Source organism: Saccostrea echinata, unplaced genomic scaffold (genome assembly GCF_033153115.1).
Source record: "Saccostrea echinata isolate AGI-Se365-2 ecotype Australia unplaced genomic scaffold, CSIRO_AGI_Sech_v1 ptg000056l, whole genome shotgun sequence".
Classification (NCBI taxonomy): domain Eukaryota; kingdom Metazoa; phylum Mollusca; class Bivalvia; order Ostreida; family Ostreidae; genus Saccostrea; species Saccostrea echinata.
The window spans coordinates 17,513,106-17,530,669 of NW_026889805.1; the positions used below are offsets into that span (position 1 = coordinate 17,513,106).

At 33.6% G+C, this 17,564-nt stretch overlaps 1 protein-coding gene across 1 annotated transcript; it reads right to left on the reverse strand.

Moving 5' to 3' along the window:
• Positions 1 to 231: 231 nt before the first annotated feature.
• Positions 232 to 7,364, reverse strand: LOC133173161 (putative protocadherin beta-18). Its single transcript, XM_061308104.1, has 5 exons — positions 7,181 to 7,364; positions 4,105 to 6,893; positions 1,890 to 2,036; positions 1,205 to 1,328; positions 232 to 986 (listed from the first exon to the last, which is right to left on the reverse strand). Exons 2-5 carry the CDS (start codon positions 6,802 to 6,804, stop codon positions 610 to 612), a joined length of 3,348 nt encoding a protein of 1,115 aa, XP_061164088.1. The 5' UTR covers positions 6,805 to 6,893; positions 7,181 to 7,364; the 3' UTR covers positions 232 to 609.
• Positions 7,365 to 17,564: the final 10,200 nt, after the last annotated feature.

Below are 17,564 nucleotides of genomic sequence, written 5' to 3' on the forward strand. Positions count from 1 at the left end.
AACACCAGTTCATATCCTAAGTCTTAACTTTATATATTTCTTTCTATCCATACATATTCTCCATCCATTGTGTAGTACATCCTACATTAACATTATTTTATAAATAGTAATCACAATTAAAGCAAAACTTCAAGAAATTGTTACAGATGGACTATCTGTTTGGATACCAAGTGCTGTTGCATAATAAAAAATATACTTTGCTAAGTTCATTAAACACATTAATACGAAGGATTGGTTTAGCATATTTTAATACATAATCATACAATTTATATTAACAAATCGAAATAACATTTGGCACATTGCAAAAACAGATCAAAGACATTTTTGTCCTGTATGTCCCTTGGCAAGTCACTATGCCTAATAACACACAATCGACAATCTGGTATTTAATAATTATGTTATTTGTATTTTTCACATTTATTAAAACCATATCCGTTTATAAAAGGTAAATGGCACGCTATGAACATAACCAGATATCTAGATTGCCTTGTGTATTTCGAAAACCATGTCTAACTCTATAATATCAATGCATAGATACATTATGCAATTCATATTTTTAATGATTTATGAGAAATTTGAACACAATACTGGAAATGTAAGGAAAATTCATCAGACAACACATTCCGGATGTAAGCTGTCGTCATCTAAATCATCTACGGTATAGCTACCGGAAGTGGTTGTACTGAGATCATCGTCATCATCATTTGTCATCATGCTTCCATCCAAAATATCTGACACGGAATTGAAATGCGTAAATCTTTTTGGTTTGTAGGCAGAAAAAGGAATATTATGAATATCAACAGGGTCACCATATTGGTTGACGCGTCGATCTGCATACTTCCGGTGGACGTTATCCATCGGAACATTTCTACTGTTTTCCTTAAGTTTTGGTCTTATGTCTCTTAAATTTACCACATTTCCTGCTGTATTTTTTAGTCTGTAATGCTCTTGATTGCTATCACGGGGATATAGCTGCTTCAGCAAATCTAAAATGGAGAAAAAAATGCTTATTCAATACTTCATTCATTTAAAAAATTATTGCATTTCAATTGCACACTCATTCATACGTTGTACATGAACATGATGAATGCATTCAATCAGGTCAACTTCAGGAAAAGAATCTTTTTTTTTTTTAAATATTTTAAGACAAAGTATTCTTAATCTATAATTAAAAAAAATTATACGAAGACAAATTCTGCCTTACCCAATTCCTGACACTGTGACAGTCCACCGCTGCTGTGGATATCACTTTCACTCCCCCCTCGCCCGCTGTCGGACGTGTTGGATTCCATTGAGGTTTCACTGTCATTGTCACAATGAGGCTGCATCTGTAACATGGAAAAATGATTAGTTCATAGAAATAAACGCGTACGTTTTGCTATATTTGACACTCTAACAGCTCTCAAGCTAATATCTCTTCTATATTCAAAAATTTTAAATTTACCTAAAAAAATTATTGGGTAATTTTGTGAATTTACATGACTCTTTATAGCAAGAGTTATGTTGGCCATTATGTAGAGATATTTAGAAGACTACAGACATATATTAGGTTTACAAAGATACCGTGTCTTTTTTTCCATAATAAGTCATCATTGTTTTTTTTATAACGCTACATTAAAAAATTCAAATCTATACTAAATTAAATGTAATATAGCTGACAATAAATCTAAACAACTTTGGGAATACAGTTTTAAATCAAACTTCGTGCAGTATAAAACAATTTCGTAGTGGAAAGGAAAAATTCTTGATCAGTTAATAGATTTAATTCAACAAAACACGCAACATATTTCTGGGAAGATACATGTAGCTGTTTGATACAAAATTGATTTTTGAACTGAGTCATTAACGTACAAAGAGTAACATGTTGTGCTTAAGGGAACACTTCTTACCTGACTAGCGTGCATGCTGATGATGTTCTGGTGAAGCTGGAGCTTCCCAATCTGTGAGGAGGGCTGGGGATTATACTTGGAGGGGCTGGGAACGGCTTTCACTTGCGCCACCCGGGGGTTTGGAGGAGGCATTATTGTATCCAAAATCTACAAGAAATATGCATAATGTTTAATTAATAGTTAAATAAGTACGTAAATTAATAGTTAAACTTTAGCCCTCAGAGTTTAATTTCAGATTGGTTAATGTTCATTTTGCCATTCATCTCTCTGTAGCTGAATAAGTCTGAAACTGGAAACATGACATAATTTCACCAGATATGCCGTGACGAGACACGGGTCATCTTTGAATAAACGAAGGGAAAAAAATCTTGAATGCTTGAAATTGATAGTCTCAACAGATCCCGGTTGAAAATTTAAAAAAGAGGGTAAAAAAAGCAAGCGTCTGGTTTCTATAAGGAAATTCACATGCCTGCATGTTTACTTTTCTTAAACTCATTCAATAACCTTTTTTAGTAAGAGAAACAGACTTGGACAATCTATTCAAAGTTTTCGCATATGTTATACAAAGATGTTTGGGTTTCTTTACAGGATTAGCTGAAAAGCCAAGGCGATTTGATACGTCGTGTTGTATTATCTTGTAAATCTTCTTTCGACATGCAATATGAAGTAAAATGACGTGCCTATCATTTCAATATTTACTCTAAACAGAAAAAAGGGACTGGTAGAACATTTACTTGTTTTGCCCTCCGAAAATCTATATCAGGGAGGGGGGTCTTAAGAATGAATATATCCCAGCATTCCTGAATGGCAGGTGATCGCTGTGATAGGGTGATATCAGTAAGTTATCGCCATGAGACAACCAGACACTGGGTTTACATGTTGCCCTCGGTAGGACTGTTGACAGGATAATCCCACCTTGTCCACTACAGATTCCCCGTGTCAATTAAGGGCTCTGATAAGGGGCTGCTTTATCTTTTTGAAGTTGTTTTGATCACGTGACCCTTGACCAAAAGGTGTCGAGCTAAGTGAAATCTTTTGTTAAAAAATGATAAAACACGATTTAGCTCACGATTCAGAAATGTTTAATCCTTTTAATATTTAATAAATGTGTTTGAAGTTTGCTGTCAAAAAATCTGAGTCATCTTAATCCAAGCTGAAGTATTTTTTTGTTTTATTTGGAGTAGGCCTTCTGTTTTTCCATTGCTTTTAGAACCCCATTCTATTTGGCAACTCTTAACAAACCAAGTAGTGTCTTATTTTCTAAAGTACATACATTTCTGTGTACAATATGCCAAATTTAAACACGCGTAAATTGATGTCTAAATTTTAAGCTTTCACTATGAATGGCTCGTTATGGAATGTTTTATCAGTGGAGAGCAATCCGGGTGTACAAAAGCTGAGTCAATACCTATTATATCCATTGTAGTGGGCGCCTTTGTCAGGAATCGGGACAAGTGGAAAAGTAAAAGAACCCCTCGGAAACATTGGCTAATTTTTCAAATTACTGTTATTATAAAACAACAAATAATCGGGGACTAAACTTGTACAAGAATGCTAATCAACTTTAATTTTCAGTTTTTTAACAAAGGCCACGCAACAACAGAACGCATTAGCATTGTAAAAACATTTAAAAATTCGGGTTAAAGTTATTGCAAACAATCAAAGAAATATATAAGTTGTCGGACAATTATATGTCAGGAATTATAATAGAAGTTATGAGATATGCACTTAAGAAGTCCAAACAAAGAGCAAAAAACATTTTAATGGGTGTATTAGGATGTTCACTTTCCATTTCGAACAAAAAGCAAAAATGTTTTTAAAAACTTCCAGTAATTAAAATCCCCGTATTTAGGATGGAATCCATTTTTTGTTGTTATTTGCTATCTAGGACAGTTATTTTTTACTTAATTGACTGTAACGCTAAGCTCAATGAAGCAGCCACTGACATCACTGCTAAATAGCAACAAATACTGACTTGATGAGTATCAACTGATAAAGATTATAATTCATGTTATAGCTACATTAGAAAAGAATTGGACAATGTGTGTATTGCCAACACAAACATTGTCTAAATCTTTGTTACTTGTAGAGATCTCTAACATGAATATGAATTATAAACTTCTCTTCAAGGTTCAAGTTAAATACTGTTTTAGAAGTTTTAAGAAAGCGAAGAGTATCATATTTGAATACACAGTGTTTAGAGTTTACAACTTACCCTGTCCACTTCCTGTTTTGGAGGGTTTTTCTGGTATAAATGGCGTTCCATTTCCAATGTGTCGTACTTCTTTTCGTCATCCGTTGAGAAACTAACACGTTTCTCGCTCTTTTCTCTTTTCATGGCGTGATGAACAGCATCATATTGTTCCTTGGTATCATTCAAAGTATTCTGGTTCTTGGAGACTATTGCACCATTGTTGTTCTTTTCCAGAGCACGTTTCTGTTGGTCGCTTCGCCTGATGAGAAAGATCACAAGAATGATGCTTCCCGCCACCACTACGGTAACACAGGAAATGACGACAGCAATCATCATGTAGTTATCGTTTTCTGCCTTTCTTGGTGAAACAGGGGATGGAATATGATGGGACAAAATGACAACTGTCATCGAAAAATTGGAGGATAATTTTGGTACACCGTGGTCCTCTACAACAACCGTCATGGGGTATCGATTCACAAAATCCGAAGTTAACGGTCTATTTAGTTTCATCGTTCCACTGTCTTGGTCCATTGAAATGAAAGTAATTGTTTCAATGAATGAGTACGACAGCTTGGCATTTATGTCATAGTCCTGATCTCTAGCGTTTACTTTTCCAATAATACTATTGATTGGAAGATCAAATAGAAATGCAATAGTTTTATTCTCCGCATTAGGAAATATTATTTCAGGATAATTGTCGTTTACATCGGACATGAATACTGTAACATATCCGGTACTGTTTAAAGATGTCGGTGTACCCTTATCAATGGCGACCACCTTGAAATTGATTCCATGCGGATGTTTTTCCCGATCTAATGCTTCTGTAGTAGTAATGGTCCCATTCTTTGAAATAAAGAATGGCAGATCTGGTTCATTATCTTTAGATAAAATGAAGTCGAATGTTCCATTATTTCCAAGATCACCATCCTTAGCAGTCAATTGTCCCACAAATAGTCCTGGTCTCTGGTTTTCCGGAATGGTATAAGTGAACAGAGGGTCAGTAAATCTTGGTTTATTATCGTTGGTGTCCAGAATTTTAATGGATATATTGGAGGTGGATGATCTTCTAGGGGTTCCTTTATCCGTTGCAACCACTTTGAAATTGATTTCAGAGGCATTTTCTCGGTCTGTTTTGAAATTGGCGTATATAGTACCAAAAGTTGGATCAATGGCGAAAGCGAAACGTCCGGTTTGAGAAAGAGAGTATTCAATGTCGGCGTTTATACCGATGTCGAAATCTAAAGCAGATACCTTGAGGATCTCAATTCCTATGTTGTTGTTTTCGTACATTTCAGCATAGTAAGTTGTCTTGAGAAATATGGGTGAATGATCATTCATATCAATGACCGTGACCTGAAAGGTCGAGGACGAATTCAAAGGTGGGGTTCCAGAATCGGAGCAGGTTACTGTGATGTCATATGTATCGATCTTTTCTCGATCCAGCTCGACGTTTACAACTACCTTGTATTCGTTAACATCGAGCTTATGGAGTCGAAAGTTTGAGCTGTCAACAGAGCAGGTGACATGTCCATTTTGGCCCGTGTCCTCGTCTGTAACGCCTACATGCGCAACAGCTGCCCCAATACTAGCCGATTCAGCGATCTTAGCGGTCCCAGCATTCGACAGCAAATTAACGTTGATTATTGGGGGGCTATTTGTTGAATCTAGTACCCTGGCATTCACAGTTGCTTGAGAGATCAAAGGTTGATCAGCGTTATCCGATGCTTCAATTACAACTTTGAGTACTTCACCAGAGTAATAAGTTAAAGGTTTTATCAGACTAAGATTTCCGTGGGTCTCATTGATCGAGAACATTTGTTTAATATGGTCTGACTGGTAAGGACTCAGTCGGTATACTACCTCCCCATTCTTTCCCAAGTCCTTGTCTGTAGCACTCATGTTGAGAATCACCGAATTCACTCTTACGTTTTCATCTATGGTTATATTGTAGATAGGTTGGCTAAATGTTGGTCGGTTGTCGTTCACATCTGTTACAGAAATGAAAGCCAGTAGACTTCCGGTTTTGGCAGGATTTCCGCCATCAATGGCTTCTATCACCAGATTGTAAGAACTCACCTTTTCTCTATCTAATGTCCTGTTCAGTAGTAGTTTTAAAGAAGAGCTTCCAACCAAAGACGTATCATAACTTAAAACGAAAGGAGAATCTGTTGGTTTTAATTTATATGTTTGAATTGTATTCACACCACTATCCAGGTCCACTGCTCCTTCCACGGAGAGTGATGAGTTCGGAATTGAGGATTCCGAAATTTCCAAGTTTGTTTTGTTTTTCACGAAAAAAGGTTTATTGTCGTTTATATCTAACACAACAACTTTAACTTTTATAATTTTGAAAAATGTACCTATTGTCGATTGAGCACTCACGTCCAAACGAATCTCACAAATCTCAGAAAATTTACAATGTGAGAGAGATTCTCTGTCTAAGGTTGAGTTGGTATAAAACGCCCCACTTTTGTCATTAATGCTGAAATACACGGCCAGGGGATTTCCCTGGGACAGGATGTTTAAACGGATATTTTCACGATCGACTTTTTCTGTGTTATTTTTTTCCAAAAACTTTGAATCGTTGACAATGTTTCCGATGAAATAGTTCGGCGATAGTTCCTCTTTGATTCGGTATGTTAAATCCTGTCCCATTGAATACGAAATAAGGAGATAAAAGACAGCCAGAAGCACCATTTCTCTACTGTAACATCCCTGCATCTTGTTACTTATCACAACACTGAACACTTAACGGTGACGAAAATTCCACGCTTCAGAAAGTAGACTAACTCGTTAATCGAAACGACATCCTGAAATACAAAAAGCATAATGATTTTTTTGAAATTGAAAATATTTAAATCCTTAATGGAAATTCATTAAATACCACCTCTGAATTGAAATAACTTACCTTTATGAATATACATTAGCATTTTAATTTATCATGATCCTACACACTATTTTTTACGGGTTGGTGTTATTTTTTATAAGGTATGATATAAAATAATCTATAAAATACAAGTAAGATGTTTTGACAGTTAATAACAAAGTGTAGAAGAACGGTAGCTCTTATATTTCAAACATTCCGTTTCAAATATACCTGGAAAATGTGACTTTTATCCTATTGTAATTATGCTGTCTCCGTAATCCGTGTGTCAATAAAGGTGAAAAATCGCACAGAACGAAAACTTTCACATTTAATAAGTAATCCGTTAGTCAAAACATACATTAAGAACAAGTGTATATTGACATTCACTTATGTTATCCAGTGAGGTATTTGATCAGTATATTACTTCGACATTTACATTAATATTTAGCGAGTGGAGAAACGTGGAGAGTTAGGACACGCCCCCTTCCACACTCCGCTAAACAAGATCTGCAGTAACGACTGGCATGCGACAAGATCCAACGGTCAGGTGTTTAGCTCTTTTGAATTTCTGTTAAAATTAGAGGTGGAAAGTCAATGAGAAAAAAAAAAGTTTCGCTGCTGATCATGAGAGAGCAATTTAAAAAGCAGAGATAGTATCTAATTTGCCCGTGTGTCTTACAATATCGACTACAAAATGTTGTCGACCATGGGTTTGTTTCCTATCGATTTTACAGGAATGCAAGGCTGCAACTATTATTTGTAATGTGATAAAAGGATGTTTCACATCAATTACGTAGAACTATCAATGTATTTTGATGGACTATATTTAAAAGTTAGTCACTTGTCTTTTAAAAATATTTATGATACAATTCATGGGAAAATAAACACTGAAAAAGGTTATTAGCATATCTTTATGCTTTTAAACATCTTAATTGCAAGTTATGTAACACTCTGCATTGATAAAGGAAAAATTAACACGTTTACTCTTAATTCCGTTAATTCTTATGTCTGGCGGTAATTAAACAACTTTATGATTCGATCGGCGCCTTTTGGAAATTTATTTAAAAGGCAGCTTTATTTCGATTTGCTGGGCCAAATATTAGAATTCTCTCAAATCTAAACCAAAGAGAAAAAATCGAGTTAAAACCTTGACACTAGCAGCAATAAATTTTGAAGATGGTAGGGGACACGTATGAAAGAAACAAATAAATCTAAAACTCAGAACCAGATGTGTAGAGAAATACTTCGTCTTTGTTGACATATGTCTCTTTGAATTTATTTATGACATTTTTCAACGCAAAAGAATACTTTATGTTAAGGAACTGAGAGAAAATTCTTTGGAAATATGATACTTAACGTCAGAATAACAGTGCATAGAATCTTTATTGCTTACAAAATTTACATAATAAAACAAGCAAACGAATATTTACCCACCGAAAAGGAGAATTTATTTATGTGTGCATATTTGTATGTATAAGCTGATTTCTCTGTGTAGTCTTGTCTTCGTTCCTTTTATCGCACCGATCGGCCCCGTGTTCCAGACTTGTAATTCGTCGAACAATTTACCCGGAAGGGAGCCAAAAATTATGTTAACTTTTATATCTACAGATCAAAACACGTGTAATCATTTGTTGTCCATTTTTCATTCTACGGTCCTCCTCGGGAATTCGTGAGTCATTAGTAAGCATTCAGGTTTTTCTTACACCCCCAAAGTGGCCGAAAAATCGCCGGCGTGGAACCAGAAGTTTTCGATGTTTGTCTTTCCGATCAGTGAACAATACTTGTTTAATTCCAAAACTTACATCACCTTCGATCTGAGTGATTACCCATGAATGGAAGTAGATAAACAAAAAAGTAAGAAACCCCCAACCCCAGTCTCCGATTTTTATATAACCCCATTCTTAAAATTATCGCCACAAAATCAGAGGAAGAAGGCAAGACGTGCCCGGTAGAATAGGCTCTCATTCCTTTGTTTTCATTTCGTTTTAAACTCAGTGGTTAATTTTACCTAGTTCCTAAACAAATTAAAAGTGAAATCATGAGCAAGAATGACTTGCCTAATTCTATTCGAAATTGATGAACTATGTCTCGCAGGGTTGTGATAAAATCAGAATGGTCTCAACCCCCTTAAATTAGGATTAATTCACCCAATCGTGTAGTGTAAATTTATGTTTACTATCCAACTGCACTTAAGGTATTCAAAATTTGTACCATATTTTTGTAGTGAACTTGTAATAAATTTACTGTTACCAAAATTACAGACCGCTACAATAAATGTTCTTTGTGGGTCAACAAGCAATGATAAGACCTTGAAGAAACCTAATAATTCCTAGAGAGATTAAATATGAAACTGTTACAGTCTAAAATGATATGATATTTGAATTTTTAAATTAATTCTAATTCAAATTTTAATCTCCTTAGTGGCTTGAAGTATCAAAATAACAAAAAAATAACAGGTTTATAATTCTTAGGTTGATTGTAACACCTTGCGGAATTCCTAATTAGATATTTCCCCCCGACATAGTGAGACCAAAAACGCTACTTTTCAGTTATACGGTTTCTCGTTTCATTCGAGAATTGCATAAAAAAGACAGTTAAAGAAAACGTGATACGATGCCAATGTCGTCTCAAATACCGCGCTTACACAAAAGAATTGCATGAATTGAAATATTTCTTTTTTAAAGCAGAGAGAAGTTATCATATTTACGACATAAAAAGCTTCTCCATATCGCTTTATACTAAATATCCCCGTCCTTCTCAAGCAGCTCTTTTTCAGTCATTTGAAAAAAGAGATAAATGATATTTTGATTACCATTACTTCTCCCCGTTATTTCACCCCCACTTAGTTCCTATAAAGAAGCTATCTGGACTCCTTTACAAACATATCTTCCTCTAGAAAAACTTCTTTTAAGAGCACTGCTTAGAGGGGCTTTATACACCTTTCATCACCATTTTGCAAAAATCGGTAAAAAGGGATAGAATGCTGTTAAAAATGATTAATGACCTTCATAATTTTTGTCAGTGATTGTAACCAGGGACGGAGCTTTTCAATGCAGTGCTTAAACATGCATTGTGTGCACATCTAGAGGAATGATGGATGCACAAAGGATGAAGTAGGGGATAAGGACGCGTCTCTTTAGAATGAAAAAAGTCTGAAAATTCCAACTGATTGATGATAAATTAATGTACCCAAATCAGCTGTTAAATATATCAGGTGCAAGGCGTTTAAGTTTACGTCTTCTTGCCTTTACTAATTTAATATTCATTTTTTTTTTGTTTTATTAATTTAAAAACGTGCACAAGAATTCCTTTCCATTTCTATGCTTTAATTTCATGTTTTAAAATTTAAAAAAATATCAATCCATCTATTTTAGCAAGGTCTTTTGCTTAATCACAATTTTGCTAATATGTCCGGTATTAAACATTAACTAGTATTACTACACTAACTATTTATGACTACATGTACAAATATATATCATTACTTTTATCTATAAACTATTCATTTTCCTTTGTTATTTCATCATGTTTTAGAAATGGTTTACCACGAAACCTTTCCACAAAAACAATTTATCTCTTTATTTAAAACCCATTTTTTCTAAGTTATAAAATACCAATTTTAATATTTTGCATTGTGGTAGGGGAAAAAGGGAAAAACAAAACAAAATATAAATAAAAGATACATATTGATATAATGTTAAAAAATGTGAATGAACTAACTACCTGATATTTAAAGCAACTGACACCAATTATAAAACCTGAATAGATATACAAATTTTGTACATTTAATATAAGTATACATTAGTAACCAAAGCAACTAAAGGTATACAGATGGCAAATATTGCAGTTACCTGTTCATTTATATAAGTTATATCACTTAGAATAATTTTAAGAGATACTTACATAAAATAAGTGACGTTTATAGATATCTTCCCCCAAAAGTTGGTTAACTTCTTTGTATACTTCACTTTAGTCTGTGTTGTATCCGCTATGCTTGAACATCCTCTGTCAACTAATAAACAACGGTAAATGTTAGTTAAACTAAAGGCACATCATGTCAAGCAATTATCTCATGCCTTGTTTTCACGGAACAACAAAAACCTATTATACATTCCCTTTGATTGACGCGTGGAACCACTAATTATTTCGGAATAGATTGTTCGATATGCCGCACTGTCATACAGGTAAGAATTGTCACCCTTGCACACGAAAAGTGTCGGGATTGCCCGAAGCAATTGTTCGCTGAACGGAATTATGCGAAAGGGTGTCGGGTACCCGCTGGTCTCACTATCGGAAACAATTCTATTAATGTCTAACAGTTTGTCATCTCAATATATGACTGACAACGTCAATAATATCATAGGTGATCTAAAGAATAATGCTATGTTGCCATAAACGATTAGATAATCCCTTTATTACATACAGTAAAAAGAGGTATACCTTTGAACAAAGCCTTTAGGAATTCAATATTCGAAGACCACCGTTGAAATGAAAATTTTGACGATCCCCCGTACCAACGATTTAAAAGTAATTCATATATTTTAAGAATACTTCATAACAGGACAGTTTACACAGACACGGTATCTTATGCAATGCAATAAGACCGTTGTGATAATATTTTCCCATTTTGAATGCTTACATCATTTTAACTACGCCAAAGCTTTTCTTGCCGAGGTTTGTTCAGTTATGGACATTTTATATAATGTCACGTACATTGTAAAATGTTAAAACAGATGGAAATTTAATTAAGGTGCATAATGATTGATTTTTTATTATCTTAACAGTGAATTGAAACTAGCAGTCATAAATAATGATAATAATCAACAAAATATTTCGGATTTTCACTTTACGACACATTTATTGATTAATAAAATGTATATAAAAAAATAAATTACGCAAGTAAACTGATTTTCTTAAGATTTTGATCAATTGGTAAAATTGAACAAATCTAAGTTGACCAAATGTGAAACACTATGTTCACATGTAATACAACAGATTTCTCCCGATGGATATGTTGGAACAAGATAAGATTTTTGATAATCTTTGTCTTGGTGAGCTTTACTGACTTTTAAACAACTTCAAGAAGATCATCACACATGCTCTGATTCCTTAAAGAAACTTTTCGCAGCTTCCTTCGCTTGTTGGTCACACCCGGATTATCTTGGTAACACTATTAGGCGAGAAGGCACTGATTTCACAGTCAGTCGTAATCCTTTAATACCCGTAAAAGTAAATAGAGTCGTAACATGTAATTGACTCGCTTTGTTGTTAATTAAATCAAAAGTGCTTTAGATAAAAATTACTGGTGTTTCACACGAACTTTCTTTTGAACAGCAAACTAAATTTAGTCTAAGAAGATGTTTTGTTTTATTAAGCTATCTGTAATTATTTATCCTATGAATTGAAGTAGATTATCATACGTAATACTGAAACATACTAAATTGGATTAACTGAAATGAACTACACGTTTATGAAGAATGTTTCAATCACGCGAATTTTAAAATAAGCTTGAACTTCACTATATGGTCATTCATGAAAGAATTTCAGTCTTTGTGCTTTTGTTACCTAGAGACCCTACATAATTAGGACCAAATATCTCTCTTTAACCTTTACCTACAATAATATCAAATTCTTTATAATGAAATATAATTGTTAATTAGCAATAACTGCGAAGTTCAAACACTTTATAGATCCTTTACATGACACTGCCGCCACACTGAAAGTTATCAGATTCAATCGGGTGTAGATAGAATTTCCAAAAATTGGCGTGCAATGACGAAGAATACAGAAAAGTACAAATCGAATACCCTAATGCGTTTAAAATTGGAATTCAAATTGTGGAAAAATTATCTGAAATGATGATCTGCTAGAAGTTCCGCCATCTTCTTTAAGGATAATGTCCGTTAATTTCCTTGTATCTGATGGGCAGGGGAACGGGGTGTGTTTAAACGTAAAGAAATCAAAACAGAGACATTAAAAGTCGGGTGTGATTTTATAGCTGTTATCATGATCAAGAGTGATAGGGTCTTAGTCCCTCTGGAAGATAAGAATTTTGGGCAAACTCGATGTACCTCGATCTTTTTCACGCTCCGTGATCCCTTAATGTCCGAGATTCACCGAAGATAATACTTCAAAGAAGCCAACTTGATGCGTATCTACTTAATAATTCATTTGATGTGTTTATGTGAGAAAAATTACATGTAATCATTTTAATTCAAATTCCTACTCCAACAAGATTTTTAAGTTCTTTTTGCTAGACATTTATGGTTTGGGGTGCTTACTGATTCAAACGTAGAAATAAATTGATATTGAATTTTTTATAGAAAATTTATAGCGTAGAATTATTTTGTCTTTTATATGTTTACCATTGCAGAATGCATGTATTCCTTGATTACTGCATGCTTGTTCGAAAAGAAAAATAATGTTTTCAGGCAACAATGATTTCTATATATAATAACAGGAGCATTTTAAAAAAAATGAAAATTTTATACCATAATAATAGCGTTTTAAAAGAATAACTTTCTTTAATTCAATTTAAACATTTTAATGTACGGTACATAATATATCATTCTGAATGGCCGGATGACTTATTTGTAAACTATTTAAACGATTCATTCGAGTTCTTAATGACCCCTATCGGAGTTTTTAACTAAAAAAATCATTTCGATAAACAACCGATAACAACATAGATCGATATCAGTTCGTAAATAACGAAATGACTTAGGGTTTTAAATCATAGTCAAAAATTATTTCAGCTACTTTTGAAAACATTTTTGAAGCTGTTGACAGGCGGCATTGAATGACAGGAAGTCATCCAGAGGTCACAGGTGAGTCTGACCACGTGAATACCGGAACTCCACAGTCTGGAAGAGACAATACTTACTATACAGTTGGGGGAGTCGGGGGTACTTAGTCACTTCATCCCCCAGTGATATACATGTTTATCGGTGTATGTCATATGTTGAGTATTTTTGTAGAATATAAGAGAGTGGGGTATTAGGGGCATGGAATACACCTGGATTGTGTCGTGTGAAATTAAATTTTGAATTCCATAATGAAAATTAGCATAAAAATCAGCATGGAAAAAATCTAACAATTCATACTACTTGTAATAACAAATATGACAATAAATCAAAAGCCAATATGAAGAGGATCGATCGAGAAAGGAAAAGGAGGGGGAAAAGGCAATCCTTATATCTGAATACGTATGTATTGCATCTGAATTAATGTCTTTTAAATATAGAGCATTTTCTTTACATTCCACGTTGTTTTTTCGATCGTCTTTGGAAGTATGTGTCTTCGTGGTCTATGGATCATGTTTCATTGACAGCTGTTCAAAATTTGAAGTAAAACAGAATTAAAAACACGATTTCCCTTGTAATTTCCCCAGAAAACACAAAAAGGAAAGGAGCCCAAAAAAAACACTGAAAGAGCACTAAAAAATGGCACCAACACATATTTTCCCAGGACAAGTAAGACAATTTTTTGTCTCAAGGAATTAATCACAATAAAATTCGAGGGAAAAAACTTTACAAAAAAAATCTATAACAGGGAGAGCGGCCTCGCCACAGAGAACAATGAAATGGTGTATAAACACATTAATGTTTTTCTTTCGAGCATACATGAGTATACATGTACATGTTCCTCATAAAAAAAATATGACTGTCGAATTCTTCAATGTTCTTGTTTTATGGAAATAAAATTAAATGAATATGTTCTTCTGTTTTTGTTCTGGGGGGAAAAATCAGAGGCATTCGCTGAAACGATGGATTTATGAGGATATTCTTAATTTATATAATATATATTATATATTTTAAAGCAAGGGCAAAAATAATTGCATACTTCAGTGTTAAGTCAAATTTATCATCAAAAATTCAATTTTCATAGTCGATACTAACGTTCTAAAATGAGTTACTATCACCCCTCAATGAAATTTAATCATTAAATTGAACAATATAAAAATATAAAATTATGTGAAAATAAATGCATCCTTGTAATTTTAGTGAGGACAAAAAACAAGGACACAAGTCGCCATACATACCTTGGTCTTGTATGGCGGATAACAATCATCAAGAATAAAGCTCGATATCAAATCTAGAAACAAATTGTTAAAAGTCAAGTTCGTCGACATATTTTCATTGCCATATCTTTAACTTGTACGATCTAGATTACATAGATCAGGCATTAGAATTTCAACACTTGTGAATGAATGACTCCAACATTAACGAGTCGAATAAAAGAAGTCGGAAAGTTATTTCTGTACAATTGTTAGTGGTGTATTTACTTTGCAGGTTTCCTGCTGTCGTTGCGATTATTACGTATAAAAGTCATTTTTCTTCCCTAAAAATTGACAAACATGATTGAATTCAAGAAGAATCCAATGTCTGTCATTGACAGGTCTTTAGCAGACCAAATGTCGTCTTTGACAGATTCGTCTATTGAAATTGTTAAAAAGCGACTTATTACTTTTCATAAGTGGACATTTTGCAGATTTATTCTTTGCTGAATACCTCATCAATGTTTGTAGTTTTGGCCCTACGCAATGTGTTTAAAAATTCTTTAAAAATGGAACAAATTCTTTCCTTTCATGTGCGAGAATGACAAATGACAAGCGAATTACAAATTAATTTCCAACCATATCTGATTTAAAAAAAATTACTGTCTTGCATTTTACAAAGCTTAACGAAATTAATTTTGTATTGATGATATTGTTCCATGCTATCACATAAATCTGTATATTTATACATTTTACAGAGTGTCTTTGTCCGACAAATTTTGTTCAAAGTTTGATACAATTCAATGATATATAATGGTTCGTATGTACAAGGCGGACTTATTATCCCCTCGCAACGGAATATAGTTACGCGCTTGTGAGTTTGTGTATATATATATATATATATATATATATATATATATATATATATATATATATATATATAATACATCGCATTTATTGTGTGCAATCGGGTTCGGAATTCTCCTTTCATCTAGAAGAATGAGAGGCTTTTCGAAGAAATAAGAACATTTTAAAACAAAAGTTTCAGAGTTTGTACGGCATGTTTAGCTGTTTCAATCACGTTACATTAACTTCTCAACGATAGAAAAACCTTACGGTTCCACGATTTATTCTCGGTACTTTTCAACCCTCTCAACAGATTCAGTACAATCATTATATTTAGCTAGTAGCTTGAATTACCTATGTACAGTGAAATCGCCAATTACATGTTTACTTTTTTACGATTATTCTCGGTACATTTCAACCATGAAAACATTTACTTCTCAACAGCATTTGTACAATCTCTATATTTAGCTACATAGCTTGAATTTCCTACATGTACAGTGAAGTTGCCGCCAATTGTGGGTCGTCTCAGTTCCGGGTCACTCGTATTGTTTAAATTAAGCACAAAAAATTAATAAATACACTGATCGTGAAGATCTGGTTTTTCGGTCTGTAGTGAATAAAAGAATTTTAAAAATTAACATTAAACAGAGAATCCGACAAACAAAATTATGAAACACACGAAACACACACACTGAAGACATGCAGTCGATAACAGACTACTTTCGTTTTTGTTCACTGCAACATGGCTAATATAAATGTTGCAAGTAAACAATAATAGCTGCAAATTATGGCACATACATTGATTAGTGCTAGAAGAAAGAAGATGGGCGAACAACGAGAGCAAAATGCCTATATAGTGCAACAAACATGGAAGGTGAAAAATTAAATCTCAATTATAACAAATTTTCTTCGATATTTCATCTAACATAAAAGTATACTTTATGTAAAATCTCCACAATTTGCAAAAATCTCACGAAGATTGAAATTATTTGCCTGTGCAAAAGCATACACACACTAAAGAGGGCAAAAGGGATCATTTTTCTCACACCGTTAACACCATTTTTTGATATGAATGGGTCTTTGCCCCATTTTTTGAAAGTTTATCCTCAAAGTTTGCGTAAAAATAAACATATTTTGGTTAACAAAAAATATGGAGCAAAGACCCGCTATACCTTAAAAATACACCTTTATTACAAAACATTCACAACTTTCCGAGAAATACTTGAAGTCCATTTAGTCAAGGGTCTTATCACAAACATGATTTAAATGCCGCTATTCATGAATTGTGTAGCATTTTGGTTAGCGTGTTAGTCTCAAAGGAAAATGATACTCAGGATTTTTATTGCTAGTGATCGAACCCCATAAGTACCACATTATGTTTTAATAACAGAATAATTTTTGCCGAGAAAATTTTCCTCAGAAAGTTTTGTCTATAATGATTTCATAAATTTCAACCTTACTTTGAATACTTAATTCACAAAATGAATGTGATGTTAATTTATCTGAAGCTATAGACACTCTGCATGCCTTGTTCACCCAAATCCTTTACATTGATTAATAAATCAAACTGTAGCAATGTCTCCAATTCACGTACCTCATGACATGTAACATATCAAAACTCAACATGCTCAATATTCAACCTTGACAACCTTGTATTTACCAAGAAATATCCAGGGAAAATATAAAAGCTAAAATTGTATTTACCTTGCAAAAAAACTTTTTTATCCCCTCACAACAAAGTTGAAAGATATAGTAAGACGCTTGTGTATGTATGGG